At 43.9% G+C, this 26,167-nt stretch overlaps 1 protein-coding gene across 1 annotated transcript in view; it reads right to left on the reverse strand.

Moving 5' to 3' along the window:
* Positions 1 to 854: 854 nt before the first annotated feature.
* TEDC1 (tubulin epsilon and delta complex 1) overlaps positions 855 to 26,167 on the reverse strand; it is a 66,098-nt gene continuing 40,785 nt past the window's right edge. The window contains exons 6-8 of the mRNA XM_053950911.1: positions 24,306 to 24,392; positions 21,058 to 21,270; positions 855 to 2,080 (exon numbers count right to left, since the gene is read on the reverse strand). Of these exons, the coding sequence (XP_053806886.1) occupies positions 1,724 to 2,080; positions 21,058 to 21,270; positions 24,306 to 24,392 (657 nt within the window). The 3' untranslated portion in view covers positions 855 to 1,723. The remainder of the gene's footprint in view (positions 2,081 to 21,057; positions 21,271 to 24,305; positions 24,393 to 26,167) is intronic.

A 26,167-nucleotide genomic window follows, 5' to 3' on the forward strand; every position in this document is an offset into this window, starting at 1 on the left:
ACACTGAGCACTGCCATTCTTGACCTGAGAAAAAACCACTTCTTCAGGGTCAAGCAGGGGCAAGGTGCTGCCAGTTGCAATCTCTGCTGCAGGGGGCCCTCGGCTGGACACCGAAGCACAGGGCACTCAGTGTGTGTGTGGTGACAAAGGGCTGATCCCAGGAAATCAGTCATCCCCAAGTGACTCCTGTCAGGTTCAGTGCACGAGCTAGACCGGCACTGGAATCTGAGAGCTCTTGAATATTTGCCCACTCTTCTCTGCGGAATATCCCAGGAGAAGGAAAGATCTTTTGAGGGCAACATTTTAAACCTAAATACGATGCAGTATGAAAATTTCCCTGTATAAAAGCTAAAGGAGGATATATAAAATACTCCAAGAGAGAGAGACTGGTGCTGCACTCTTGCTAGTTCTGGGATATACTGCTTCACTCCCATTCACAAATAATCTTCTCTGAAACCCGTGTCTGAATGAGTCCCCTTGTACATTAAATGCCAACAGTCCTGGAGCCAACACCTGCCCAAAGTTGTACCAGCCTGAAACAGGTACCCTGCACCTACAGAGATGGCTTGGAAAGCAGAGTGGTGTGGATTGGCTTTGCAAAGCCACGGAGACTCTTCCAGGAGCAGCAGCCTGGGGCCACCTGCCCCAGACATGGATCTTGCCAGTCCCACAGGGTTTTTCTGCTCCAGGACTGTGTGTCACTCCCAGTGTCAGCTGCCAGCAGGAACACTGGCTGTGACTGACAGCCTTGCACAACACACACACAAACACCCTGCTCCCAGGGGCTGCTTCCCCAGACAAAAGAAATCCCACTGCTCATGGCAATTCACAAATGAAAAGCAGACCAGTTTCTTTAAATATTATTTATTCCTCAAAGTGTACAATTAGAACAAAAAACAATATTCCTTGGTGAAAGCAAACCAGAAAAGGGTAGGAAATTAAGGCCAAAGGAAAGGCATTTCACTGTTCCAAGGGAAGAAGCCTTCAGAGACAGAGCTTGGAGACTCCTCCAAGCTCTAAGCTTGGAGGTTAAGGTCGTGTTTCTGTAGCACAGACACTCCCTATAGCAGGTCTGTAAGTTATCCGTCTCATTGTGACTCATAAGCTGATGGAATGGGTTTCTAGTTTGTTCTCTTTGAGAACCCAATTACTTCAAGTGCATCACACCAGTAAATGAAATCAGTGCAGTGCTTTATTTATTATTAGGCATTTGTTTTTCTTTATTGTGACTACATTATAGCTGCCACAAATACTCCGAGCAGCTGAATTAAAACAACACACTCCTGAATATTTCCAGTCTCTCTAAGCCTTGGTATTTTTCATGTTCTCCAATACTTGGATTTTTCTGACTAATGAACTCTTCCAATTGCTGGAAAATATTGAATGCAATCAGTACTTCAATGCACAGCCTCGATGTACGCCGTGCCTCGCAGCTGAGCACTGTGAAAGAGCCCGGGGCTTGGCAGAAGAACTAGAAATCCAGAAGATAAAAGGGAGATTTATGCACACTCCCACCAAGGCCTAATGCAGAATTTAATTGGCAGGGTTAGCAATAAAGGGGCTGCAGAGAGAGCACTGAGGTTGTGGTCCCAGTACAACTCACAAAGCAGTAACAAGTTATGATTCCCAGGCTAAAGAATTAGAAATTACATTTGGCTCCTCAGCTCACACACGTGACCAAGCCACTCTACCCCCTTGCTTCTTCCAGCCCAGGTTTCTCTCTTCAAGGGGAGATACAAATCACTCCCTCCAAGCCTCCTGCAATTCTATCCAGCCTGTGCCTGCACTGCTGCCGCAGCTGCTGCAGCTCTCTCTGCAGGCTGGCCTCTCTCACCTGCAGCTCTGTGATCACCTCTGCAGCACTGACAGCCTCAGCAGCCTCCTTGGACACACACCGACCTAAGCTCATTTTGCCAGCAGGGTGTTTGCTCCTCAGCACCAGCCTGCACAAACCATGTCTCTTGTTTTTCTTTGGAGCACAGAGGGATGTGACCCCTCCCAGTTTTAGTTCAATGCTTTCCCGTATCTTTCTAGCAGTGGCAGAGAACCTCTCCTTCTGTAGCTCTTCTCTTGTTGCCACCTGTAGAGGGAAGAAAAAGAACAGGAAGGGAAGAGTAGGGCACATTTCTGTGAAAGAAATCCTCCCCCCAGGAAACAACACAAAACGTCATGTTTGGACTAGGACCTACCAAAAAGAGGAGCCAGCTGTGAGTGTAAACTTAAGCATGTGGCAGAGCAAACTGAATTAAGCCATCGTGTGCTTTCAGCCAGGCAGCAGCCTCAGTACCCAGAGAGCTGCCTGTAGTCATTTGTTTGCAGATTCCCAGTCCAGCAGCCCCTCCAGTGATGATTTACATAGTCTGCATTCTTCCCTCTCACTGGGGAGTGGGTGGGGTGGCTTCAGAGCAAAACACACACAGCAAAAAGGGAGACCCAGCAGTCACCTGCATCCCTGCGTGCTATGAGCCACCAGGTTGTCATAACAGATTAATTGCCTGGTGAACAGCAGCATTATTTCCGTTTGCAAATGTTTCCTGCGCTTGGCAATGGTGAAAAGTAGGGGTGACAACTGTAAGCAAGCAATTCCTTAATTCTCAGTTCTCAGGTAACAATTAGGAAAAGGAATATAATGGAACAGAGTCAAGCAGAGGCCAAGACCCAAATGAGTACCAGGCAGCACACTTTCACTGGAGACAAACCCCAATAAAATAAAAGCTTTTTTTGTGACAGCATCACAGTCTGGATTATAAAAGCAATTGTATATACTGGGATTTTTCCAAAGCATTTGATTTAATGTTCTCTAACAATTTGATTTGAAGAACTTGCAAGACGGTAATTGCCTTGCCAATTTTACTAGTGGATTAAATATGAATTCAGTGACTCATCTCAAAATGCACTTGTCAGTGGGGAAACATCTGTAAAAGAGGTACCCTGCTAAGGCCTTCAGGGAAATGGTTCTTGCCCCAATGGGATTTTCTGTTTCTGCTATGGCAAAGAGCTGCCAAATCAACTTAGTCAAAAAGCAGCAAAGTTTCCCAAAAGCAATGCTGCCTCGGCAACCTGCATAAATCCCAGAGCTCTCCTGGGACTTGTGCACAGTTCTGGAGTTTGTGCCTCAAAAATCCACCGGGAAACAGAGGATTCACAGGCAGGGCATCCAGTGACCCACTGCCAGAAAACAAACCGTAGACTGTGAAACTTAGAGAGTTCAAAATATTCCATTCATGGAGACAGACACACAGTTTGTTTTACTTCCTAAAAGGAAGTGGGAAAAAAAGGTGGTAAAGTTCAGACTTTGCTGACAAAGCCGTAAGAAGATCAAAATTCGAGTTAAGATATTCAGCTTCAGAGTAAGACACTGTTTCCTACTGTGAGGATAATGAACCATGAAATGCTTCAATGCAGCTCCAGGGATGAATCCTTTGGCCAAAGCTCAGCTCAGGTCAAGCTCAGTGCTAATGATACCCCTTCCAGCCTCGAAATTGCTCTGCAACCCCTCCCCTTCCTGCCCGTGGGTGAAGCTGAACAACTCCTTGGGGTTTTAAATCTGCAGATCTGCATTAAGATATCGGTACATCAGACATCACAGCTTTGACAAGTTCCCTGTGAAGTCAGGGATATTTTGGCAGTTCTCTGAAGCATCAGAGATCAGGCAGAGCTCAAAGCAGCCCCAGCTGCAAGGACAAGAGTCCTAAGGTAGTGAAGCACCTGCAGCATTTCCCCCTGTCGAGCTACAGCTGCTCAGGGTCAGACCAGCTGCTCTCTGTGAGAAGAAAAGGATTTTTATCCCCCAGATCAGGGGGGAAGGTTTTATTACTGAAACAAGTTCCAAAGGGTATGACATGCAGGGGATCAGTCTGCCCTCTCTGACAGTGAAACACTGCAGGGGTGACGGCTGCAGTCACAGTTAAACTCCTCCACTGACACCAGCTTCACCACAGCTTCGCTCACTCATCCCACATCTTCCTTCAGAATATCTTCATGAGTTTTGCAGCCAAGTAATTAATCCTCTCCATAGTCTTCTGATGAGTTATTCTCACCCCTCAGCCTTGGCTTAAAGAAGATTAAGAAAATCAATCAAATCAGAAAAGGAGTAAATTTCTCTGAATTTTTACTAACACATTAGAGGCTTTATCGATGCAGAACCATCTGTCAAAGGAGACCTCTGTTGAATAAGGCATTTGAACAGAGACTTGAAGCTGAGGGAAGTCTATCTTTGTCCTTGTCCAAGAACCAGGGGTCCCTCTTTATCATAATCCCCAAGGAATCCCAGGGACATCTCTTGCTGTTGGCTGTAAGAATAACTGAGGCGCAATCCTCTAACACCACTTCAGAAGGAACAAAACTGAAAAAATAAATTCAGTGTTATCTGTTCTCCCCACAGCCAATGAATAAATGGAAAATGATGTTTGCACAAAGTGGATTTAACACTGGAATCCAGGATGGGAAAAATTTCCAATCAGTTACAAACAACAACATCAGTCAGCAAACAGAGCCCACAAGATGTTATTTATTTTTCACATTAAACTCCAGCAGAAGCACAGTAAGGCTGTATAAAAGCATTCTTAATGAAACATAGGTTTTCATACTCTCCACCAGTCAAAACTGGAGAATTTTATTATCCATTAAGCAAGGCACATGATGGAGGAGCAGCATGCTCCTCTCAGCACTGAGTGCATCGAGTTCTAACCCCCAGCAGGGATAGGAATTACTACAGGGAAGCAGGAGCAGTTGCAAGGACAAGGACAACAGCCCTGGAGCCAGGGAAACTGAAGTGTAACAGAACCTACACCCAAGTATCAGAAGGATGTTGCACATGCCATCTGCTATAAAGAGGAGCAGTGTTTCCTGAGATAACATCAGATAAAACTAAAGAGGGGAATTTTTTAAAATTATCAATATTAAATAAGATAACAAGTTCAGCAAAGCACTGTTTATTTCCTATCAGCACAATCTGGAACTGGAAAGCTAACTCCAGTTCTGTTCTTCTTGGAAGGCTCTGCAAACATATGTATGGCCACAGATACTTTTGTTGCAGTTTATAGATTTCAACTGCTAAAAATCTCCGAGGGTTACCTTCAAGCAATATCCTTTACTCTTCACATCCTGAATGCTTGTGAAAATACTCAATAATCTCCTCCCGTATGGTTAATTGATGCTCTTTAACAGCTTGCTGTCTCCCATTAGTCAGCACACAATGATTATTCTACTCTGCAAAACAATCTCAATAGACCACTTTGTATTAAACAAACATATTGTAAAAGATTAGGAGCCTCAGCAATTTGTGCCTGCCCATTTCCATCCCACAGCTCTGCCTTTCAGCCTCAATCTACCAGCTGGAATTTGAATTCCCAATTAGGTGTGTAGTGCCGTCTGAAAACTGCTGCACATCCTCTCCAAATAAATACAACATGATAATCATCTTTTCCAGTTGTACAGAACCATCCTCATCCAAAAGGGACCCGGTGCACTTTGAGAAATTCACTCCAACCACAGAGGGAATCGGCTGATGAAGAATCAGCATCTTCAAACTGACACATATCCTGGTCTGCAGGGGGTTGGCTTCTCCCTTCCCAGCTCTTAATTTCATGGCTGCTCTTTGGGACAGGACAGTGGCCAAACTGCCCTGAGTGTGCCCAGATGTTTTCCTTTAGATAACTTCAGTCTTCAAAAGGTATTAGGAACTAAAAGCTAACAGGAAAACTGTAATGACTTAGATATTCTAAGAAGAAGCCAACAAACCAGTGGAGTTGCAGGGAGCAGTATTGCATCTGAGATCAGACTGAAAAGGGACCAAAGTGACAGCTAGCCTGGGCTGTCCTCCCCAAAGCTGGCACGGTGCTAAGGGCTGCAGTGTGCACAGGCACAGATCCTGCTGGCACATCCACAAGCAGGAATGTGCAAAGGAACAAGCACTGTCATGAAACAGACCTCTCCAACATCGGCTGGAGGGTGGGCAGAGACTGGTGGCGGCATGGTGGAACCAAGCCAGGCAGGACACTGGGCAGGTATGGAAAGGATTTACCATCTCCCTGGGACATCACTGAGATGCTGCCTCCACAAAACCATTCAGGCTGGCATCTGATTGAGGAAAATGGCCAAGCCAAAGCAGAAAAGGATGGGCCCAGTACAGAGCTGGAAAGGGGAATATCCAAAGGGGAGGCACATCCAAACACCAGGCTGAGCAGGCAGCTTGGTTAATCCACCGTGGTGGATTAACTCCTGCACCAATGCACAGAAGAGGCTTTGAGCCTGCAAGCACCTACACACATGATTAACTCCTCCAGCACCTCCTCAGCCCAACCTCCTCTGAAATGTCTTCTACCCAAAGATAGCTAGCTGAATGAAAAGAACAGCCAGTACTACCTCACCTATTTTCAGCCCTGGGAATCCTCTGGCTTTGAATAAATCTTGTAACAGTGACTCGAGTGGGCAAATCACGGCAAAGGTAACATTGCATCTTTTGAGGAAGCTGCCTTTCAGTTTCTTTGCATGTTCCACAGCTTTGAGGCCAGAACAGTGTTACCCCATTCACCTCCCCTGGCCATGTGACAATTTGCCCTGTGGACAACCCCACTCCTCCTGCTGCCCACCTAGCGAAGCTCTGCTTCCATCACCTGCTTGGACGCCCCACACACTCAGCTCAGCTGATCCCTCCTCAAAAGGAGACCTTCCAGCCCCTCAGCTCCCTCACACTTGCCTGCACCTTTCTGGTAATGAGCTTCCCAGAGCTCTGTGTTTCATTCCAGGGTCTGGAATCATGCCAGAGAGGCTGATCTCTCTCCCATTTTTAATAACTCACTAATAAAAAAGTGCAGTAAAAATTACACACAAATGATTTCTTTTTCTGCTGAAAAGCAAGCTGAATGTGAATTTATTCAGAGAGAATGTAACCAACACGCAAGACATCCCAAAGAGATGCTAAGAGATCTAGATAACCATATCATGTTCCTTACATCATTTCCAGTAATGACCTAGCTGAAGTGACAATCTCCCAAATGCTGGAAGTCAACATTTCAGCTTGTTGAAACTTCACATGGCAACCTGAAAGCCTCACAGTTGCATCCTTGAAGGAAGCCACTGGCTAGAGATGGAAGGTTTAAAAAGCAGCAGCAAGGAAAGGTCCAAACATCTACTTCCAGGAAGAGGAGGGGGAATCATAGGAGCATTTCCATTTTATGATTGTACTGCTGCCAGCTTCAAAGAAGGAATAGCAAACAAATGGCTGGAATTTCTTTTGAAGTGGATGATAAAAGACCAGAATCGTGTCATTACTTTTAAATCACAATCTCTTCATATTATTCTAGGAGTTTTGCAGAAACAGCTAGAATAGTATTGTTCAGAAAAAAATACACTGCACAAGCCTAGAAATGGCACATTTTCTGTCTCCAGTCCTATCTGTCCACTCCTCCTCTCATATTTCCCTTATGAACAGGGAGAAGACCCCATATGCATAGAGGATGAAATACAAATTATCCTTGCCAAGCTGTACAGATACTACAAACTGTGATGACTGCCTTTGCCAGAAAACACAATGAGCTTGGGAGCCTCCTTTGTGCTCCCAGACACAAGGAACAAACAGAAAAAAATCTCAGATCTTGTCTTCTGGGGTTGGGGAGCGAAAGGAAATTAGGAAATATAAACGGACAAAATATCCAAGCCACCAAGTCATGCTCCTTGGCCACCAGGGCATAATAACCCAGCACATTTCATAAACTCTGAAGGCACCAAACAGCATCTGACTTGCAGAACTTTGTATTCCCAAAGGCTGCTCATTTCCAAGTTTTATTTTAAACCCATCATGTCTAAGAAGGGCCCTATGCCTGGGGATTTGAAAAGGATGAAGTGAAATATTACATGCTTGGCAATGTAAGATTAATGTAGGGTCAGACTGCAGGAACAGAGGAGACCTGCCAGGCCAGCCAGTGCACTCTCCACCCTGGCTCCAAACAGCTCCCCAGCACATCACAACATCTCCAGCAATGGATTCACCAGCCTGGAGGAGCTGCCCAGGGCTCCCAGCCTCCATGCAAGCTCAGGAGACTCTAATTCAACAGACAAGAATCAATTTTAGATAAAGATCTGTAAGTGAGGAATGAAAGCAGGATAAGCACGGAGATATCGCTGGGATGGATGCTGAGCAGAAATCCTGACAGCCAGCCACTGGAAACCAGGAATGGCAAATTAACACTGCTTTAGGAGCTCTCTCTTTCCAGAGTGGAATCCAAATCAGTCCAGGGGCTGAACCTTACAAGCACTTGTCTTTAATTGGTACAAACACTTGATAAAGGATCATTATTTATACCTTGTGTTGCCTTTCAGTTTAGTGTTTTTTCCATACCAGCCCCCAAGAAAAGCCTTGCAGAGCTGCAATCCCAGCTGACAGTCTGTCTGGGATACAGAAAACAGGATACAGAAAAAGAGATAAAGAAGGATTTGCAGACTACTTTTAAGAAAGTCTTCCTTGTAAGCACTTAAAAACCAGCATCAAGTACAAAAGAAATGAGCAAAAGGAAATAATAAGCAGAAGTATCAATAACATAGTAGGGGGAAGAGCAGAGTCCCCTCTAAATAGAGGAGAAATACCTGTAAATATGAAAAGAAAGTAGAATACAACCAAAACAGCCAGAGGGATCCCAGGATTCCCACCCACAAGCCCTTTGTGTTCCTGTGCAAGGATTTCCTCACTGTTCAACATGCATTCTGTACCTTGCTGCACATGGAGTAGCCATAAAAAAGCAGCATCCAGAGAGGATGCCCAAGCAGAGTTTGTCTCAAATATCCTCAGAGACAGCAAGAACTGAACATGCCAGCACTGCTTCTCTTTGTACAGAACGAAAATCAATAACCCAAGAAGCCTGTGTGACCCCAAAGACATAAAAACAAAGCTTTTTTCACACATAAATAGGGTGAGGGCTTTAGCCTTATTTAACAATGAACAATAATTTGGCTGGGGCACCAGTTTCTTTTAACAAAAATGTTTGCTTTTTTTTTTTTTTTTTTTTTTTAACAATGATGATTGAGGGTTTAACAAATGCTTTCCTTCCTTAGCTGTGGAGAGTGACCCATTCAGGCTCAGAGGAGCAGAGAAAGGCACTACTTCAAGGGATGCTGTGAATGCATAATTGACGGAAAATCAAATCCTGCAGCTCCTACTGCTGGGAAAAATAATAAAGCAGGGGGAACAGGACCCTGCAGAACCCATGAAGTTCAGACATTTGCTGAGAAGGAAAATCAGGCCCCCAATCTTCAGGAAATAATCTAAAGGCATTTGCTGCTTATATACAAAAGCTCACAGGTTAAAGCCAAAGCAATATCTGAAATCAGCTGTTCTGGAAACACTACAACACTGAGTAAGCAGGTGTTCTACTATAAAAAACACCTTACCCTAATTTCAAATTCATGTCTTATAGTAACTTGCCCAAATGTAATTTCAAGCCTGTAAGGAAGTTACAGAGTTAGTACTGCAGCTCTATAAACCTTGTCTCATTGAATCAAGCTTCTCTGCTGTCAGCTTTCAAGGGTTTTAATTTTCTGCTGCAATTTCTACATACTCAAAACTAACCAGTTTAAAAAGCTAGAAACCATCCCTTTCTATTTTAATAGCTGAAGACTTCCCACACTGTCCTTTCTAAATGAGGTTTCTTTCTTCTCATAAGAGCATTGATTGTACACAAAGAGACTTGAAATAGCCCATTTAATGCCAGTTTTCTTGCACTGGAGGATTAAAGTCATAATAAACTGTTTGAATAGCCTAATCTATCACAAAGCACAGGCTACAGTCTCTCACCTGGTAATTTCTGCAATGTTCTGCTACATTTTGGTAAACTAGAAACATATAGTTTTGGGTTTCTAAACACAGACTCCAGCAGATTCAAATACTACCCTATCACTGCACTAGCCCAGCAGTGAAATGCAATTATGGTTTGAAACACACCCCTTTTCAGCAAGTTCCACCTCAGCCACTGGGTCTGCTCATACCATCTTTCAGCCAAAGTCTAATACCCTCAAAATCCCACTGCTGCCTAGGGATTTGCAGAACATGGTCCAGCTAGGAACTTTGCTTTGGTTAAATTACACTTTTCTCACTTCTCAAAAAGCCAGACCAAATGAATTCCTTTATCAGCCTTCCGTTAATCCTTTCCAACCTTTCAACCATTTCCCACCTGTGATGGTGGTATAAGTGGTGCCAGCACGTTTCATTAAACTCTGAATTGGGATCTATATCTCACCTGTCCTTCAATGACCAGTGGCACATAGCAACACTTAGTTGCCAATAACCTAACAACTTTTCCATGACCCATTACCCTCTATTTCCAAAGGCCATAAAATGGAATGGTTTGCACGTAACCAAAATCAAACTGTCCTGAGGTACAGGAATGGGTACTTCTTACTAAACCCAACCCCAGCAACAGGAAGAAATTTAAATGATGTCTTTTGGCTTAACAATAATTACAGCAGCTAAAGCAAAATGTCACCTTAATATAATCACTAATTTTTAACACTTGCTATTAGTTCGGCATGAGGAAAAATCTCAGTCCTTTGGAACTGGTGGTGAATAAATGAAAGGGGTGATCCCAAAGTAACATTAACAGGGGCATTATTTGTCCCATAAACTATGAAGATATTTTAGAAGGGCTGTAAAGCTGAGCTATAGCAATTGACAGAAGATGTAATTATACAAGCAGCTGCATTCCAAATTTTGCTGGGATCTGCAATTTCCTGCAATTAGGGAGGAATGTATGCATCTCCAATCTTATGCATTTTGAAGCAAGACATTCACCACCAGAATGCTGGCTCCTGGTGCACCTACTGTCATTCCAAAACATGCTGACAGGGAAGCCAGGGAGAAGATGGTTACCTATCTTACCTAGGAACAGATCTGATAACTAAAAATACCGTTTTAATACCCAGAACACCCTTAGCTGCATGTGAGGAGAAGAGCTGGCACTGCTGCTCCCTGCTTCAGTTAAACATCAGATACTGCAGAGCACTTCCTAAGCCTTCAGATCAGCATCCACACTGCTCTCTCCAATGGGAAGACGGTGAGGAAGCACAGTAATGGGAAGGCAGATGCTAATTAAAGCATTTGACTCGAATAATTTCATAACAAGGAGTGACCTGATCTTGTCAGGATGGATAACAGATTTTCCTGGGGCTTGCTTGGTTTGGGAGCTTTTCACTTTGGTTTTTCTTTAAGATAATCCAATGGCTCTGTACTTAAGGCTCAAGTCTATAAATTCCTTGATGGGAGTCAGAAATGTCAATTTAGCTTAAGGTAAAGGAAAAGGATATAGGACTAAGGAAAGAGAACAACATTAATATTTTTCAGGGTCTTTACCAGAAGCTTACAAATACCCCCCGAATATCAATACAAAGGCTGATAAAAGCACTGCCTGTGTGCTGAGCCTACAAAGCCAAGGGGAAATGAATCCTCTCGGGCCTGAGAGCAGCTGAGCTCTGTGAGAGCTGCCCAGTGAGCCCGTGTGCCAGAGCTGCTCAGGGCCAGGGCTGCCCCAGCTCTCCTCCTGCCCTGCATCTGCAGAGGCAGCTCCTCCAGAGACAGCCCTGGGATGGATCCCTAAGGGCCAGGCCTGAGGCAAACAGCCCAGACTCAGCTGTGCTGAGAGCCTCATCACATCCATCCCTCTTCCATGGAGCTATGAACAGGTATCCTGGCCCAGGGGAGACCTTATCACTCTCTAAAACTCCCCAAAAGGAGTGGTAGCCAGGTGGAGATCAGCCTCTTCTTCTCCCAGGCAAGAAGCAATAGCACAAGAGAAAATGGCCTCAAGCTGTGCCAGGGGAGGTCTAGGTTGGATATCAGCAAAAATTTCTCCACTAAAAAGGTTAGCAAATGCTGGAACAGGCTGCCCAGGGAAATGGCTGAGTCACCATCCCCAAGGAATTTAAAAAGACACGTAGATTTGGCACTGACAAGATGTGCACGCCTGCTACTCTGCCCTGAGAAGTGGGACAGCTCCAAGCAGCATTAGCAAACTTGCAGACTCTTTACCAGCAACTGCAAGGAGGCACAGTCCAGACTTGTGAAAGTCCCATAGGCCACACAATTCTGAATGCACACCACAGGAAATAAGAGAAAAAAAAACCCTATTTTCATCTCCAAATTAGAAATCTTGAGCATTTTACAGTAATTTTAAAAGTTTTATCTCTAGACTTTCCCAATCCCTTGAATTCCATTAGAAGATCACAGAAATTAAAGTAGGAATAGGCACATTCTGAAAATGTATGATATGAAAAACAGAATATGTCAGTGTAAGTAATTTAGACACTTGCAAAAAGGCTGCTGTGCTACTCTGAAAAAGACCCTGACAACTACAAATTACAAAGGAAGGCAACAGACAAGTATTGCATTGGATAATAAATTGCTCACTTACTTTTCAATTTGTTCTACCAAACTTTTATCTTGGGCAGCAGAGACAAACACTGATGATAGATCATCTCAGATCTAAGTGGCCTGCAGAGGCTTGGAGGGTCCCACTTTGCTTTTAGAATACTTTTATCACTGCACAACATGAAAGTAGCCACTTCAGAAAGAGTGCTGCTTGTGCCCTGCACTTCTCTGTATCATCCTGCTTTGAGAGAACAGGATGTGAAACTTGAAATTCAAGCAATGGTGTCCTTGTGTGGACAGCCAACAAAAGAATGTTCATACAAACCACTCCTAAAATACCGAGGTGAGAGGAAGGTATTACCACCTAGTCATACACATTTTCAGAAAAGGGCTTTTCTTACCCAAGAATTACAAACAAAAAGAAAGCCCCAAAAAACCCCATGACTTTCTAGGGAATTTGCTCACCCCCAAACTGGTTTTGTTCCCAGTTAGAAAATACTCCCCTGTCCCTTCCAGGGGCTTTGCATGACCACTGCAGTCCCCCAGCACCCAGCCCTGCAGCTCCTATCCCAACTTTTGGGATCCAGAGCAGTAAAGGTCATTCCAGCAACACAGCCTACCCACAGGAAAATGTGGGTAAAATAAAAAATTCCTACCCACAGGCACACAGAAAATGAACTTGAACTCCCAGGTGGAGATTTTCTACAGAAAACACTTTCGGAGGTTTGGTGCAGACATTTTCTAAAGCCACGGCTCTTACAATGCATTCAGCAGGGTCTGTTATCTCACAGTCTGAGGGTGAGGAGCAGCTGTAGGTGGATGTGAGGCTGCCTGCATGGCCCCTGTGACTCCTGCAGCAGCTAAAGACCAGGCCCTACAGCCAGCCTGCAAAGGGAGGCAATCAAACAGCTCTCAGGGCTTAGAGAGAGCCAGTAAAATGAAGAAAAATGGTGAGTCTGGAGCTCAGAAGAGTACTAAGGCTTTATTTAGATGCATTTCTGGCTGGAGAGAAGATATGTGACAACACTAAATTACAGATGTACTTTTATGTCAGCTCTTCCACAAGCACAGGGGACAAAGACAGAAACAAGGTGGATACTTTCTTCTTTTACAAACAAGAACTCTTGATTTCCGGCAGGCAACTGAGAGAACAAGGCCAAGGTTTCAAGAACAAAGGAAACAAAGTTAAGCTTCGAATGCCTGGATGCAAAGAATCCTTCTAAAAGCACCTCTGTCAACTCACCAAAAACAAAAACCCAAAACCAACCCAAGCAGTGCTGCAAAGCACACACCCCCCGCTCCTGCTGGCAGAGGGGAGCCCATCCCCACAGTCTGCCTGGAGCTGCAAAGCCAGCCAGGTGCCTCCTGAAGTTCCTGTCCCCAAAACCCACTCTGAAAGGTGCAGTAAAGCACACTAATAGAGCTTCAGGGGGAGCTGTCTAAATCGAGCCTCTGGCTGTGGGGTTTAACACGGCCTCTGTCAGCCAGAATTAGCTGTGACCCCAAGGTGCTGCCCTTGTGGAGGATGTGTGCTGTTGTGGCTCACCACTTGCAAGACAAAATCCAGCAACTCCGTGGTTTCTGGTACCTCAAATCCCACCCATCAGACTTGAAGCTTTTCAAAAAATAGTGGTGCTGGGACCTGTGCTTCCATATCTTGTGCATCTGAGCCCTGCAGACATTCTTAGTCTTCATCCTTGTTTTATGGTGTGCTTTAACTGTGAGAGCAGCCTAAGTGCTATACTTATTTCTTAAAAATGCACTAAAACATTTACAGTGGCTACTAAACAGTGGCTTCTCTCACTGCAGTGGGGTTTTTTTTTACACTTTATCGTTAAATAAAGCTCATCTGAAATTTACTGGAGTATAATTCTCCAGCTGCATTTATTACATGTTTCATTGCCTTGGTCAGTATCCAACACCTTCGTAAATAATGCAAGTAAAATATTAACTCTGGTTATTTATTATACTTTAACTGATCCTGTCACCTGAGCAAACATTCTGCGTTTTGGCAAAGGAAGGGAAAGCAGCATCTTCTGGGAAGCAAGAACAACTTTCACCCACGCTTCCTTCAAACCCCAGAGTTCTGCACACAGAACAGGAGACAGCACTCGAGTTTTTAATGTTCCCCTCCTCCCTAAGGAGCTGCAGTCTTTCAGCCTACATAAGCCCCATGAAAAATGTCAGGCTAGGTAATTTATTTCCAGTTACAGTTTTTGTGTTTGAAATCAGTTTGCTGATTTAGGCACTGGTACACAGAGTACCTCTGTGTCTCACACAGCAATCTGCACAAAAGGTTGCATCTGCAAACGAAGAATAAACACTTTTCTTTCCGACCCTTTGTATGCTGCAAGCTTAACATTGACTATTCAAGCCTGGCCAGTCTACACAGAGCTCTCAGAAGCGAGCAAGAGTCTTTCAAACAATCTTCCAGCTCTGCTTATGTACAGTAACTTTTCACATGCACTCTAGCTCTAAAGCAGGCCAACTTGGGACTGCAGTTCTAAAGCAGATTTTAGATCCTGCTGCCAAAAGGAGAACCAGGTGCACAGGTGTGATTCCCTGTCTCCTTCCATCACAAGAGAGAGCACAATGCCTTCCATCAACAATCACCTGGATCTCTACAGGCACTTACCAGAAACAAGCAGCCTCGGACCTCCTGCTAGGAATATTGATGAGAGAGGAACAAACCAATGCAAGGAAATCCAAGAGCAAAGAGTGAATGTAAAGATCACTATTTACTTCCTACTGTTTACAGCAGCTTCATGTTTTCTAACAGCCTAAATCTGCTAGAGCCACAGCAATTCCACCAGCAGCAAATTTAATCCTACATTTAACTAAGAACTGCACATAAGAGCCAGCAGACTTGTCCCTCCTTGACAGCCTCCCGTCCGTGTCCCCCACTGCTGCCTCTGATGGATGTTTTGGTTGATCTCTGTGGGTTCCCCCCTACCCTGGCATCTGGGCCCAGCCAACCATGCACTTCCAAAAGCTGCTCTTGTGGTCTTGCTAGTTCTTCAATTCCTTTTCGCATGAGGAGCTCCACTGACAGCTGCTCAGTGCTCCAGATGGAGGTTTGCAAATACAAAGTGGAACACAGAAGCGTGCTGGGACCAGGAAAGGGAATGTGCTGACTGAGGAAATACACCAGCACTGAACCATTCCCCACCACTCCCCCGCTTCCTCCACCCCAGACAGAAGGGATAAATAACTGCTTGCTACACTAACATCTTCATATTAGCAAAAAGCCCAGGGAACTAGAATAAACAGCAGCAACAGCAAAGATTAAATGGGAACAGTGTGCTTACAAAAAAAAACCACAGGGAAAAAAAAAACACACAAAAAAAGGTGCTTTTGACAAGCTTCAGAGCGTTCTTCAGTGAGAGCTCAGCTGTAGCTTTGCCACAGATCCCTGGTTTAAGGTAGAGGAAACATAACCCAGCCCTGCACCAGTGCAGGAAGGAACTCAGCCCACGGGGCCAGCCCAGCCACACCCACGCCCCTCACCATTCCCGTGCTGCAGAAAGCAACAAGACTTTATCTTTTCCTAGCAGTGGCTACTAGGGCCCCACAGCTCCTCAGCCCCCGTCTCCAATCATCATGAGGCATAAAGAAAAGCTTTGGAACTGCATTTTTCTGAGTTGATAAAATTCAACTCAATCTTGGTAAGAGAAACAAAAAAAAAAAAAAAACCCAACCAGAAACAGAAGTAGGACCATGTTCCATCATCAGCTTCTGAAGCTGCTTCTGTACTCCAAATATTGAAGCCTTAAATCAAAATGAATCAAAAACCATTTAGTCTTTTATAAATGTAAGAACCTCAGAAGAAAGATCTCTCTTTGCAGACTCTGTGAGGTCTCTGGCAGCTGTGATGGCTGGCAATTGCTGGCAATGGCAAAAGTTTACATGAACCACAGATCTCTTGGGATGGGGTGGAAATGCCTCTGTGTTTCAGTCTCCACCACCTTCACCTGACGGGGTGCCCCAGGCCGTTCCTGCCACCCCTGTATCCCACCCTGTCCCCAGGAAGAGAAAATAAAACATCCCTGTCCTGTCCAGCCCTCCCCAGCCCACTGTGAATTCAAAGGACGTTTCTTCCGACATGGGGCAGCCCTGCATCCTCCCCTCCCTACCCAGGAGACAGCTGCAAGGGCTTGGGAAGGTTGGGGAATACTGAATGGAGGGGAGGAGATGGATCAGGAGAAAAATACAGAAACAAAGATAAAATGTAGGTTCCAGTGCCCTCCCACTGTGATGATGGAGGTCTGGTCCAGGTCAGTCTCGCCTGGGTACTCAGACACCACCAACCGAGCAAGCACAGCCACCAGAATTTCTGGGTGGAATTCTGGTGTGGAAAGAGCCTGTTCTAGCTCAGATTAATGGCTCCAAGCCTTCCTGGTCTGTGCCTCAGAGATGTATGCATGAGCAAGCTCCACCCCAATCATGCCATCATCTCAAAGGAGTCTGGCTTGCTTTTAAATGCAAGAGAACTCAGAGGGTCCCAGGATATCAGCAATATCCTAAGTTTCAACAAAAGCTGGGAACGGTACAGGCATTTACATGATGAAAACTGAAACGATTACCATTTGGAGTCAAACACTCTGCATTCCAGCTTGTGGATGCCAAATGTTTTAACACAGACTGAAATCAAATCCTCCCCTCTAATAGAGGAGCAGGTAACTGAATATTCAGAAAGGAAAAAGCAAACAAACAAGTTCTCTTCTGGGATTAGGAGATTTCATCTTTTACAGTTAAGTTTGTTTCTGAGAGGAGAAATGTTCTTAAAGCTTAACCATTTCCCTCCCCTTTTTGATCATTTCCAGATCCACAAAATGTCACCAAAGAAATGATTATTTGCCCAATACTGCACAGAAAAGAGCAAAGCTAACAGAAAGAAAGCCCCATATTCAGATCACACCTCTGTCATATGCCTTTTCTCCTCCAAGATACTGAACACATTGCTGCTTAGAGATGGGTATCAGTCAAAATGTCCTGTTAATCAGGGTTTCACAAATCACCCAAATCCCATGGCAGCATTCAAATGTCTTCTAGTGAATGTCCCTGAAAGGTTAAATCATTTCAGGGTCATTCCAAGCACATAACCAAAGAAACAGCTGGGGGTAGGCAGAAACAAACAAAAGAAAACAAGGAAATGAAAAATGAAACAAGCAAAATAATTTTCTTAATTTTAAGAGACTTAAGATTGATAGCTGTAACTACCAGAATCACAGTGTGCAAATGCTCAAACTTGCAACAAATAGATTCATTCCCCCTGAAACCACATCCTGAATCACAAATTATGTTCAGTGGTGCAAACCAGGCATCGTGGCATAGCAATGACTTTAACACATCTGAAATACCTTTGCACAGTCCAAAATAAATAGATTAATCAACTGCAGGCTTTCCTAAATGAAAGACACTTCAACAGGTTTTCAAGCCCAATCCACAGTCTTAGAGCAGGTCGAGTAATTTCCTCTAGGTTCACCCATCATGAAAACCAAGGAGCATCAGAAGAACATAAAAAATGCTTCCTCCTGCTCCACTGTGATACCCCCTCCATCCTCTCCTCTTCTTATGCAAGGCGCCCAGTAAGTTTCCTCAAAGAAACCCTTCCACAGCTTGGGTCATCACTGCATCCCCTTCCTGTTCCTTTCCAGCTCAAACACTTCTTTTAAAATTTATGAATGGGACTAGCACTGCACATCGCATTCCAGAAACTGATGGGAATGTTTTAAGTTTTACTTTTTTTCTGCTTCCCTAACAGTTTTAGGATCCAGTTTACTGTTTCTGACCGCTGACCTTTCCACAGAGCTCACTCACATGCTGTGACAATCCAAAGAAACACGTGTAAAATTATGATGCTCCCTTCAGATGTGTTAGCCTGGATTTATCTCCATGCCGTTTTTCTGACATTTTACCACTTCACTACTCGGCACAAGGACCCTCAATAATCCCTTGCTGTTGCTTCTAGGGATTCAGTCTCCTCTCTCCTTGTCGGCACCTCTCCATGCTGCCCTGTATTGGTTTTGCCTGGCTTGGTTTTTGGCTCCACCAGTGACCACCTCCACCAACCCACCCCAGCCATCTCCTGCCGGCTTCCTGCTGCTGTTTGCTCAAGGGGGAGAGGGAACACAGCCACGTGGGCAGTTTATTTTTGCTGAGAATCTTTTCAGGGCTTTCATCAAATGCCATTTGCAAATGCGATTAAGTGGCATCAATGCAGCCGCCCCTGCCCACACGCTCACCAGTCCCTGCAGAGAGCTCCAGCAGATTCCAGTCAGGATTTCTCCCTGCAGGAATTGTGCTGTCTCTCCCCCAGTGCATCACGTTTCAGCACTCAGTTCTGCTGTTCAGAACAGTTTCTATTCCGTTGCCTGGCACAGACATCAGGCCTACTGGCAACAACAGGCACAAACACTCTGTGGATTATCAGGTTCTTTGTCAAGTACAAGGCAGTGGACATAAGAGCTGTAATAAGCTGTGCTGGCTCTCAGCTGGGCACGCCTGTAAGAGCCAAGACAATTCCCAGATGTCTCAGTACTGCAAGATACAAAGTTAGCAATAATGGCTTCAGCTACCGCTGTGTCTTCTCTTGGTTTGATTAAAAAATAATACAGAAGGAAAGATTTGGTAAGCCTATTCCTCCAGGGAAAAGAAGGGGTCAGAAACATACACTTGATAGACGAGCCTGCATTCAGCAAGCATCCTGGCTATGGGGAAAAAGGACAGACCACAGGAAGAAAGCATCACACAAGCAGCAGCACTATGCAAAGCAAGGCTTGATATAAAGAGGATTGATGGAGTCATCTGACCCCAAGCATGCAAAAAAATGCTGTTATGTAGCATTACAAAACAATTCTGTTTCAGGGCATATGTAGAAGAGAAGGCATTTGTGGTAAACCAGCCTTTTAACAACACGCTTAAGATGCACTCCATTTATCACAGCCACAAACTCATATGACGTCCAGAGAATCTCAGAAACATTGGAACATGACCAACCATTATTCAAATCCAATCAGTGCATCAATTTTAAAGAAGAAATCCTCAGTTGAATCTTTCTGGACTTAAACCCTGAATTTAAGTATTAAAAAAAAAAAAAAAATCAGTGTGATACTATATAATTTAACAGCATATATATTGTTACATATAAGAGAAGTCAGAGCATATCTTGCTTTAGAAATCATGCACTGGAAGTTTTATTTTTAGAATTCGAGGTCTGAGTGGTCCCTGGTCCATTTTGCCCAGGAACAACCAAATCTGCTGATTCTAGAGATCTGTCTGGTCCAGTACCCCGTCACTGACAGTGAGTGACAGTAAGTGCCCAGAGAAGACTCTAAGACAAATGTTAATACATGGATATGCTTCCTCAGAATATTCCCCCAGCCTGCAATGATTTGTTCTCCCACTAACTCATAAGGTTGCAATTTGTATCTGCATATTTTATAGTCTTTGATGGATTTCATCTCCCAAGAATGTGTATGGCAGATTTCAAATCCATGTACACTGCTTATACCCACAGTGCCCGGTGGGAAGAAGTTTTGTACCCTGTGTGAGGCAGCAGCTCCTTATGCCATCCCTATCCAACTGATCCTAATTAGCTGCTTATGCGTATGGTGGAAGAGAGCAATTGCCTCTCCACACACCTTTTCCATGCCAGACGCCTTTCGAACTCTTGGGCAGGTATTTTTGATCTGACAACCTGCCACTTTCCATTTTGTCAGCTGACCTGCAATCCTGTCTACCAACACTCCTGTCTAAAACCACACACTCCCCTCTGTCCTGAAAAGGAAAAAAATTAAATACTCTGGGCTAAAAAAAACCCTCTCCTGATTTAAGACAGACACAAAGTGGTGATACAGCAATTTTATTACTGCTCTGTGGTCCCAACTGTTTCTTTCGCTTTTTCTCCATCCACAGGTATTGTAGATTCTCTGGTAGCCTTCTCTCCATTTGCTGCCCGGAAAGATTCACTAGTTTTTTATGCCTGCTTCTTCATTGTTCTCCTTGTGCCAGTATGTTGATACTCAGATTCACCTTCCACATCTACACTACCTAAATCTCCTTTATTTCTGCCCCACCACCCGCTCCGGGTGCTTCCCAGTGTCTTCCCATCCTTATACAGCAAATACCAGGCACACTTCCTTCATATCACCTGCTTTCCTCCACAGCCAGCCTCCCACAGCCAGTCTGTTCTGCCATCAAATCTTGTGCTCAGTCTCTTCCCTCACTTCACAGGTTTCAAATTCCTCTTATTCCTTCTCCCATCAGACATTTCAAAGACTCCTAATTCAATGAAAGATGACAAGCTCTGGCCTCTCTCCCTGTAAATACTTCATTTTCTCACTGTGACATTACCGCTACTTTCAGCCTGCTGCATCCATCCCCTCTGGGGGCTGCCACGATTTCCTCCTCTCTCTTTTCTCCTCCCCTCTGCAATGCCTATGCTTTGAAGCCTGCCCTTCCAAGAGAACACTTGTTTTGTTTGTCCTCTCCGGGACAGATGCCTACTGTGTGCTTGAAAGAGCACTGAGCATGCTGTGGGCACAAAGCCCCAAGGAGCTGCAGCCCTGGCACCGTGACTGCAGCAAGGGTGGCACGGAGCAGCCACAGGGACCTGCCCTAGGACAGGCCATGGACAGAGAACTGAAAAATGCAGGATCCTAAAAACCTCCAGTGGTCATGAACAGCACCCAAGGCCTTACCTTCTCCCACCACGCAGCCTTTCGCTGAGCTACGAGCTGATGCAGCTGCTCCTGGAGAGCCACCAGGTCTCTGGAGAACCTGTCCATTTGCTCAGTCATCTTGTCAGCCCAGGGGCAGCAGGAGGTCACCTCTGGCAGCCTTCTTTTCTCCACATCAACATCCTGGGACTCACACATATTTCCCTCTTCAGCCATATTATCCAACACAGTTTCCTAAACAAAAAACAATAAAAAGTTACTTTTCAGCAGGAGCTAAAATGGCTCCCCCCATCCTCCTGGTAATTCATAGCTAGGAATTCACTGCTGCCATCTCAATATGCAGTTGCTCCACAATTTCAGAGTTATTTTAGGAGAGAACCCCCTCAGTTCACTATAACATATTTCCAAGTTAACAGAAAACTTATGTTGCTAACTTAGCTTATTTTAGAAAGCACTGCACAGTCAGCTACTCTCCACTGCACTAAAGCATGAAGTAACACTCCTGAATGGAGGTGAACAGCACTGCAGCAGCTCTAGATACGCCCTTCCTCTCAAATTCTGAGCTTGGATGCACTTCTAGGGCTTTTGGTAACAAAGTGATGACCAGGGAGGCACATGCCTACACTGCTCAGGAGAGCCCCACCTGCTCTAACACCCACAGGGTCACTTGTGCCCATGGAAAACTCCACAAGTTGAGAAACTTGGGATCCCTGATTCAGCCTGGTCAGGAGCTGACAGCTCTGCTTGACCATGACCATCTAGCTGGTTTGATAATTAACTGTGCAACTGCCTTCCAAGGTAGCAAGTGCTATTTCAAATACTCAAGGAAAAAAACAAAAACAAAAACAAAAAAAACCCACAACCCAAAACCAAAAGCATTTAAACAAAACATTCAGAGCCCATCTATACACTCTGGTGCACAGACTGTGCAGAAACACACATTTTTCAAGCCTGAATAGCACAGCATAACTAAAGGACATAGGCCTCACTCATAGAATATTAAATATTTATTTCCATACTGTTATCAAGAAGACATTCAATAGAAGAGGTCATAATCTCTTTTAAGGACATAATTTGCATCCAAAATTATCTTTAGCAATTGAAGAAGTAATTTAGAAACGCTGGCAGGAAATTCAGCAGTTGAGCAGCGTGGTCTATACACAAGCAAGGAAAAACCAAGTGCATAATTACTGGCACAGCAGCAACACTGCTGGAGGAGACGTCAGGGAGCCAGAAGTCACCAGTGTCACACTGCTGCAGTCAAGCACCGTGTCACAAAGTATAAACACAAGTGCCAGTGACAGAAGAGTGCTGACTGTAATGCTGACATACAGGTGAGGCACTTGAAGTTAAACACAGACAAACGGGAGGGGAAGTCCCAGATGAGAGCAGCAACGAACATCAAAAGCTCAAATGAATGGCCTACAAGGACACATGAAGACATCAAAACTTTAGCTTAGCCTAGAAACAGGGACTGGGAAGGCAGTGGAATGCTAACAGCCTTCACTTATATAAAAGATTGCTATAAAGAGGATAGGAAATGTTATTTTTTCTCCTCTTTCTCCTCTTTTCTCAGAAGGTAGGTTAAAAACTCTGGCTTAATTCAGAGCAAAAGATGCTTAGACTCATGCAAGAAAAAGCTTCATAAGACAGCTAAGAATGGCATAGGACACCCTGCAACAGCTCCTTTCCAGGCAAACACTGGTGCTGGGAATTGGCACAAGGCAGCACTGAGGGCAGCAGCTCCTGCTGCCCCATGGCCCAGCTCACGAGAACACAGACATGGCAGGGATATAGACAGGGTAACAAACTGCAAGGAAATAAAGCAAAGGGCTTTGGCTTTTTGGGGTTTGGGGGTTCTTCTCTTTATACCTTATTTTGAAATTGATTAAACAACAGAACTGTAAAGTAACATTAACAGTCAGACTATGTTCTCAGGCACGTGGTGGGATTTTTGGGCTGTCTTGTGCAGGGTCAGGGGTTGGACTCAATGGTCCTTGTGGATCCCTTCCAGCTGAGGATATTCTGTGATTACTGCAGTCACTCCAGTTCCTGCAGAGATGTCATGCTCCGTTGTGTTCCTGCCCACCACCAGCAGGCAGAGCTGGCAGCAGCTGTGCAAGAACCACCCCATCCATCAGATCAACAATGCAAAACACACAGAAAGAGTGTTTGGTAGAAAGAGAAAACTACTGTCTTGTCTAAGCACATCTCATTCCCATACATCCTACTGCATCCAAGATCAACCACCACCATCAGCAAAACAAAAGAAAAAGGCAAATTCACCATCCAGCACACTGAATAGCTTAAAAAGAGGTTGCTGGTCAATTTTCAAGTATTTATTTAGAACTTAACTCCAGAAAGCAGGCTAACACTCTTCAACATGTCAAAGGCAAATGTTTTGGCAGATACACAGAAATAATTGCAGTTATATTTTATCTGTTGGGAGCCAGGCCTGTGCTAATGTTTATGCTTTCCAAAAACCCTAAGATGGTAAACATGTAAAGCAAAAACCATTAGAGAACTAATGGAAATTGGAAGTACTCTTCAAGACAGGTGAGGCAATTTCACACTGCCCCTTTGCCTTGCTTTTAGTGTGGAAAAAGGCACATGGGCAATTAGCAGTCAGCTCAACTGATTCTCAAAATTCTGTAAGCTCATAGAGCTAATGTGGTGTGCTAAAGAATTATTTCAGCAACACTGAATGGGCAAAAGTCGTAGAGAGAAGTGAGATGGATGGCATCGTTTGCACTCACTCGAGAAATCCTAAGATGCACAGAGGAAGGGTTATTGATTTTCTTATGATCATTCAACACAGTTCAAGGGGAAATCAGCAATGTCAACACACTATTTAGCTGGGGAAAAATGAAGTTGTTTTCAATATCAGCTGCCTGCAAATTTAGTTGTTCTCAAGACTGCAATAAAGCTTAGAGGCCCTCTTCTAAAAAGCCATTTAATTTTACAAAAATGTGCAACTGCTATGTTTAAAAACTATTAAAAATATGAAGATCAGACCTTTTTACTTGTGTTACCTATATGAAATTCTGCAATTCCTCAACTTAGCTGCATGAGTCCTGCTGAAAAAAAAAAAACAGGAATAAAAGAGAACTATGAAAACATTCCTTACTTTACTGAGACTTTTTTTCCCCTTTTTTAAAAGTGCTGTTGAACAGATGGTTTGCAACATTTAATCCTGTGGAACTTAAGGAGTAGCCAGCTATGTTAAAGTCAAGAAAGATGCAGCCCTCAAAATCAGTCTGATTTGTTACCATCCACTGCCAGTAAACTGGTTCCAGTTGCTTCCATTCCAGAAAGGCTTCCAGCTGCGTGGTCTCAGACTCCAGGAGCTGTAACAGCTACAGGAGAGGAGACAAAGGAAAGGACATCAGGTAACCTTGGCCACTTGAGAACTACATGAAACGTGTGCTTAGACTGAAGTATAAAAAGAATGTGAGTGGTACATGGGACAACAGTGGGTGGCTTTACAAGAACATTTTAAAAACAGATGAGGAAATGTGAAGTAAAACACTTGTCCCAGTAGCACTGATTTATCCCTCGCCCCAAATGTACCAACTTCATCAGCTTTTCCACACACAAATGTGTGTTTCCTGTTGTTTTGAGGGAACAAAGAGACACAGTTCTGATAGACATGCTTAGTGAATGGCCAGCTTCAAATCTTCTATGTTTCTTGACCACCAAAATAAGCTGTTTCTCCAAAAGTATTTTTCCGTGTCCATCCCTTCACTCTGAAACAGCATGGAAAAACTCCATCTAAAATGTTATGTATTTCATAAACTGTATCATCTGCTGTATGAGGAATCCCTCCCTTTGCCTGAGAGCACTCAAAGGAGAGATGCTGCATTATAGGTACACAAATTATAATCTTTTCACAAATATATGCATGATACACATGTGTGCACACCCATACATGGTGAAGGAGACATTTACATGGTGAAGGAGACATTCCAAGATTAAATATTTATATATCAGTAAAAAAAAGGCTCTTGTAAAGAGTGATAAGGTGAGCAAATTTGCTATAAATCAGAGCTCACCAGCTTTAACAATTTTGCTTCTGACCATACCTTTGAAATGAACAATTTTAACACCAATCTGACACCAAAGGCAACTTCTTAAGATGACCACAAAGAGTGTAGGGCCTTGAGGAGAATGATAAAGACCAGACCAGTACCAGCTAAATCCATTTTATGGATTGTATTTTATACAGACAACTATCTTCTGCTAGCTTTGTTCCATTTAGTTACGTAGTACATAACATAATTTACGTAAGTGCAAAGCATGAGTTGACTTTGCAATTTTATTATGCAGGTATTACTTGAAGATAAAAGAACCAAAGAAAGGAAACCACTTTGCAAGGGTAACTGCTGGAAATTGTACGCAGTTTGCTCTAAAACACTGCTGGATCCAAAATACAATTATTATACATTTGCTCACACCAGACACTTGGCATTACACTTAATGATTCTGCTGGTTTCAAGCTCAGCTGGGATATAAAAGGTGGAAGAATGGCTTTCTGCCTCCTTTTTTCTTTTCTCCTTTTTTTTTTTTCATAGGTACATCTACAGCACAAATGGCTTACATTATGGAATCTGAGGCTTGCAAGAAAACCCAGCCAAAAAGTTGATTAAATATTCAGGCAACAGTGGAGTTCCTTGACTTTAAAGTAGCTCTGTAACGTGGTCACGAGCTGCGTGTGATTGCAGTAAGAATATGTCTTATTACAGCTAAAGAGGGCTGAAGGTTGGGATGGGGAGTTTTTCATTCTGAGCCTTCAAAAAAAGAGTGATCTTAATGAAAACACAGTCATCATCTTTATTCTCACTGGAGTGTCAGAAGCACCATATGCCACTTGCTTGCACAGCACAACTGAAAGGATATGGTTCTGAAACTTCACCAAACCTCTACAGGATCTGCTGCAGTTAACTGACCTCAACAACAATCAAAGCTTCCTGAGCAGTCTCCTAATCTCAAACCCTTTGGGATCTTTTGTATTTGGGTGCTCTTGTTGCCCTTTTTTTTTTTTTTTTAACTGTTTCATTAGCTACACTAACTATAAAACTCGAGCAGCTTGTGTGAAAGGATTCATCTGACTCACCCACTTAGAGCATCCTCA

The sequence above is a fragment of the Vidua chalybeata genome, chromosome 9, assembly GCF_026979565.1.
Source record: "Vidua chalybeata isolate OUT-0048 chromosome 9, bVidCha1 merged haplotype, whole genome shotgun sequence".
NCBI classification, from domain to species: domain Eukaryota; kingdom Metazoa; phylum Chordata; class Aves; order Passeriformes; family Viduidae; genus Vidua; species Vidua chalybeata.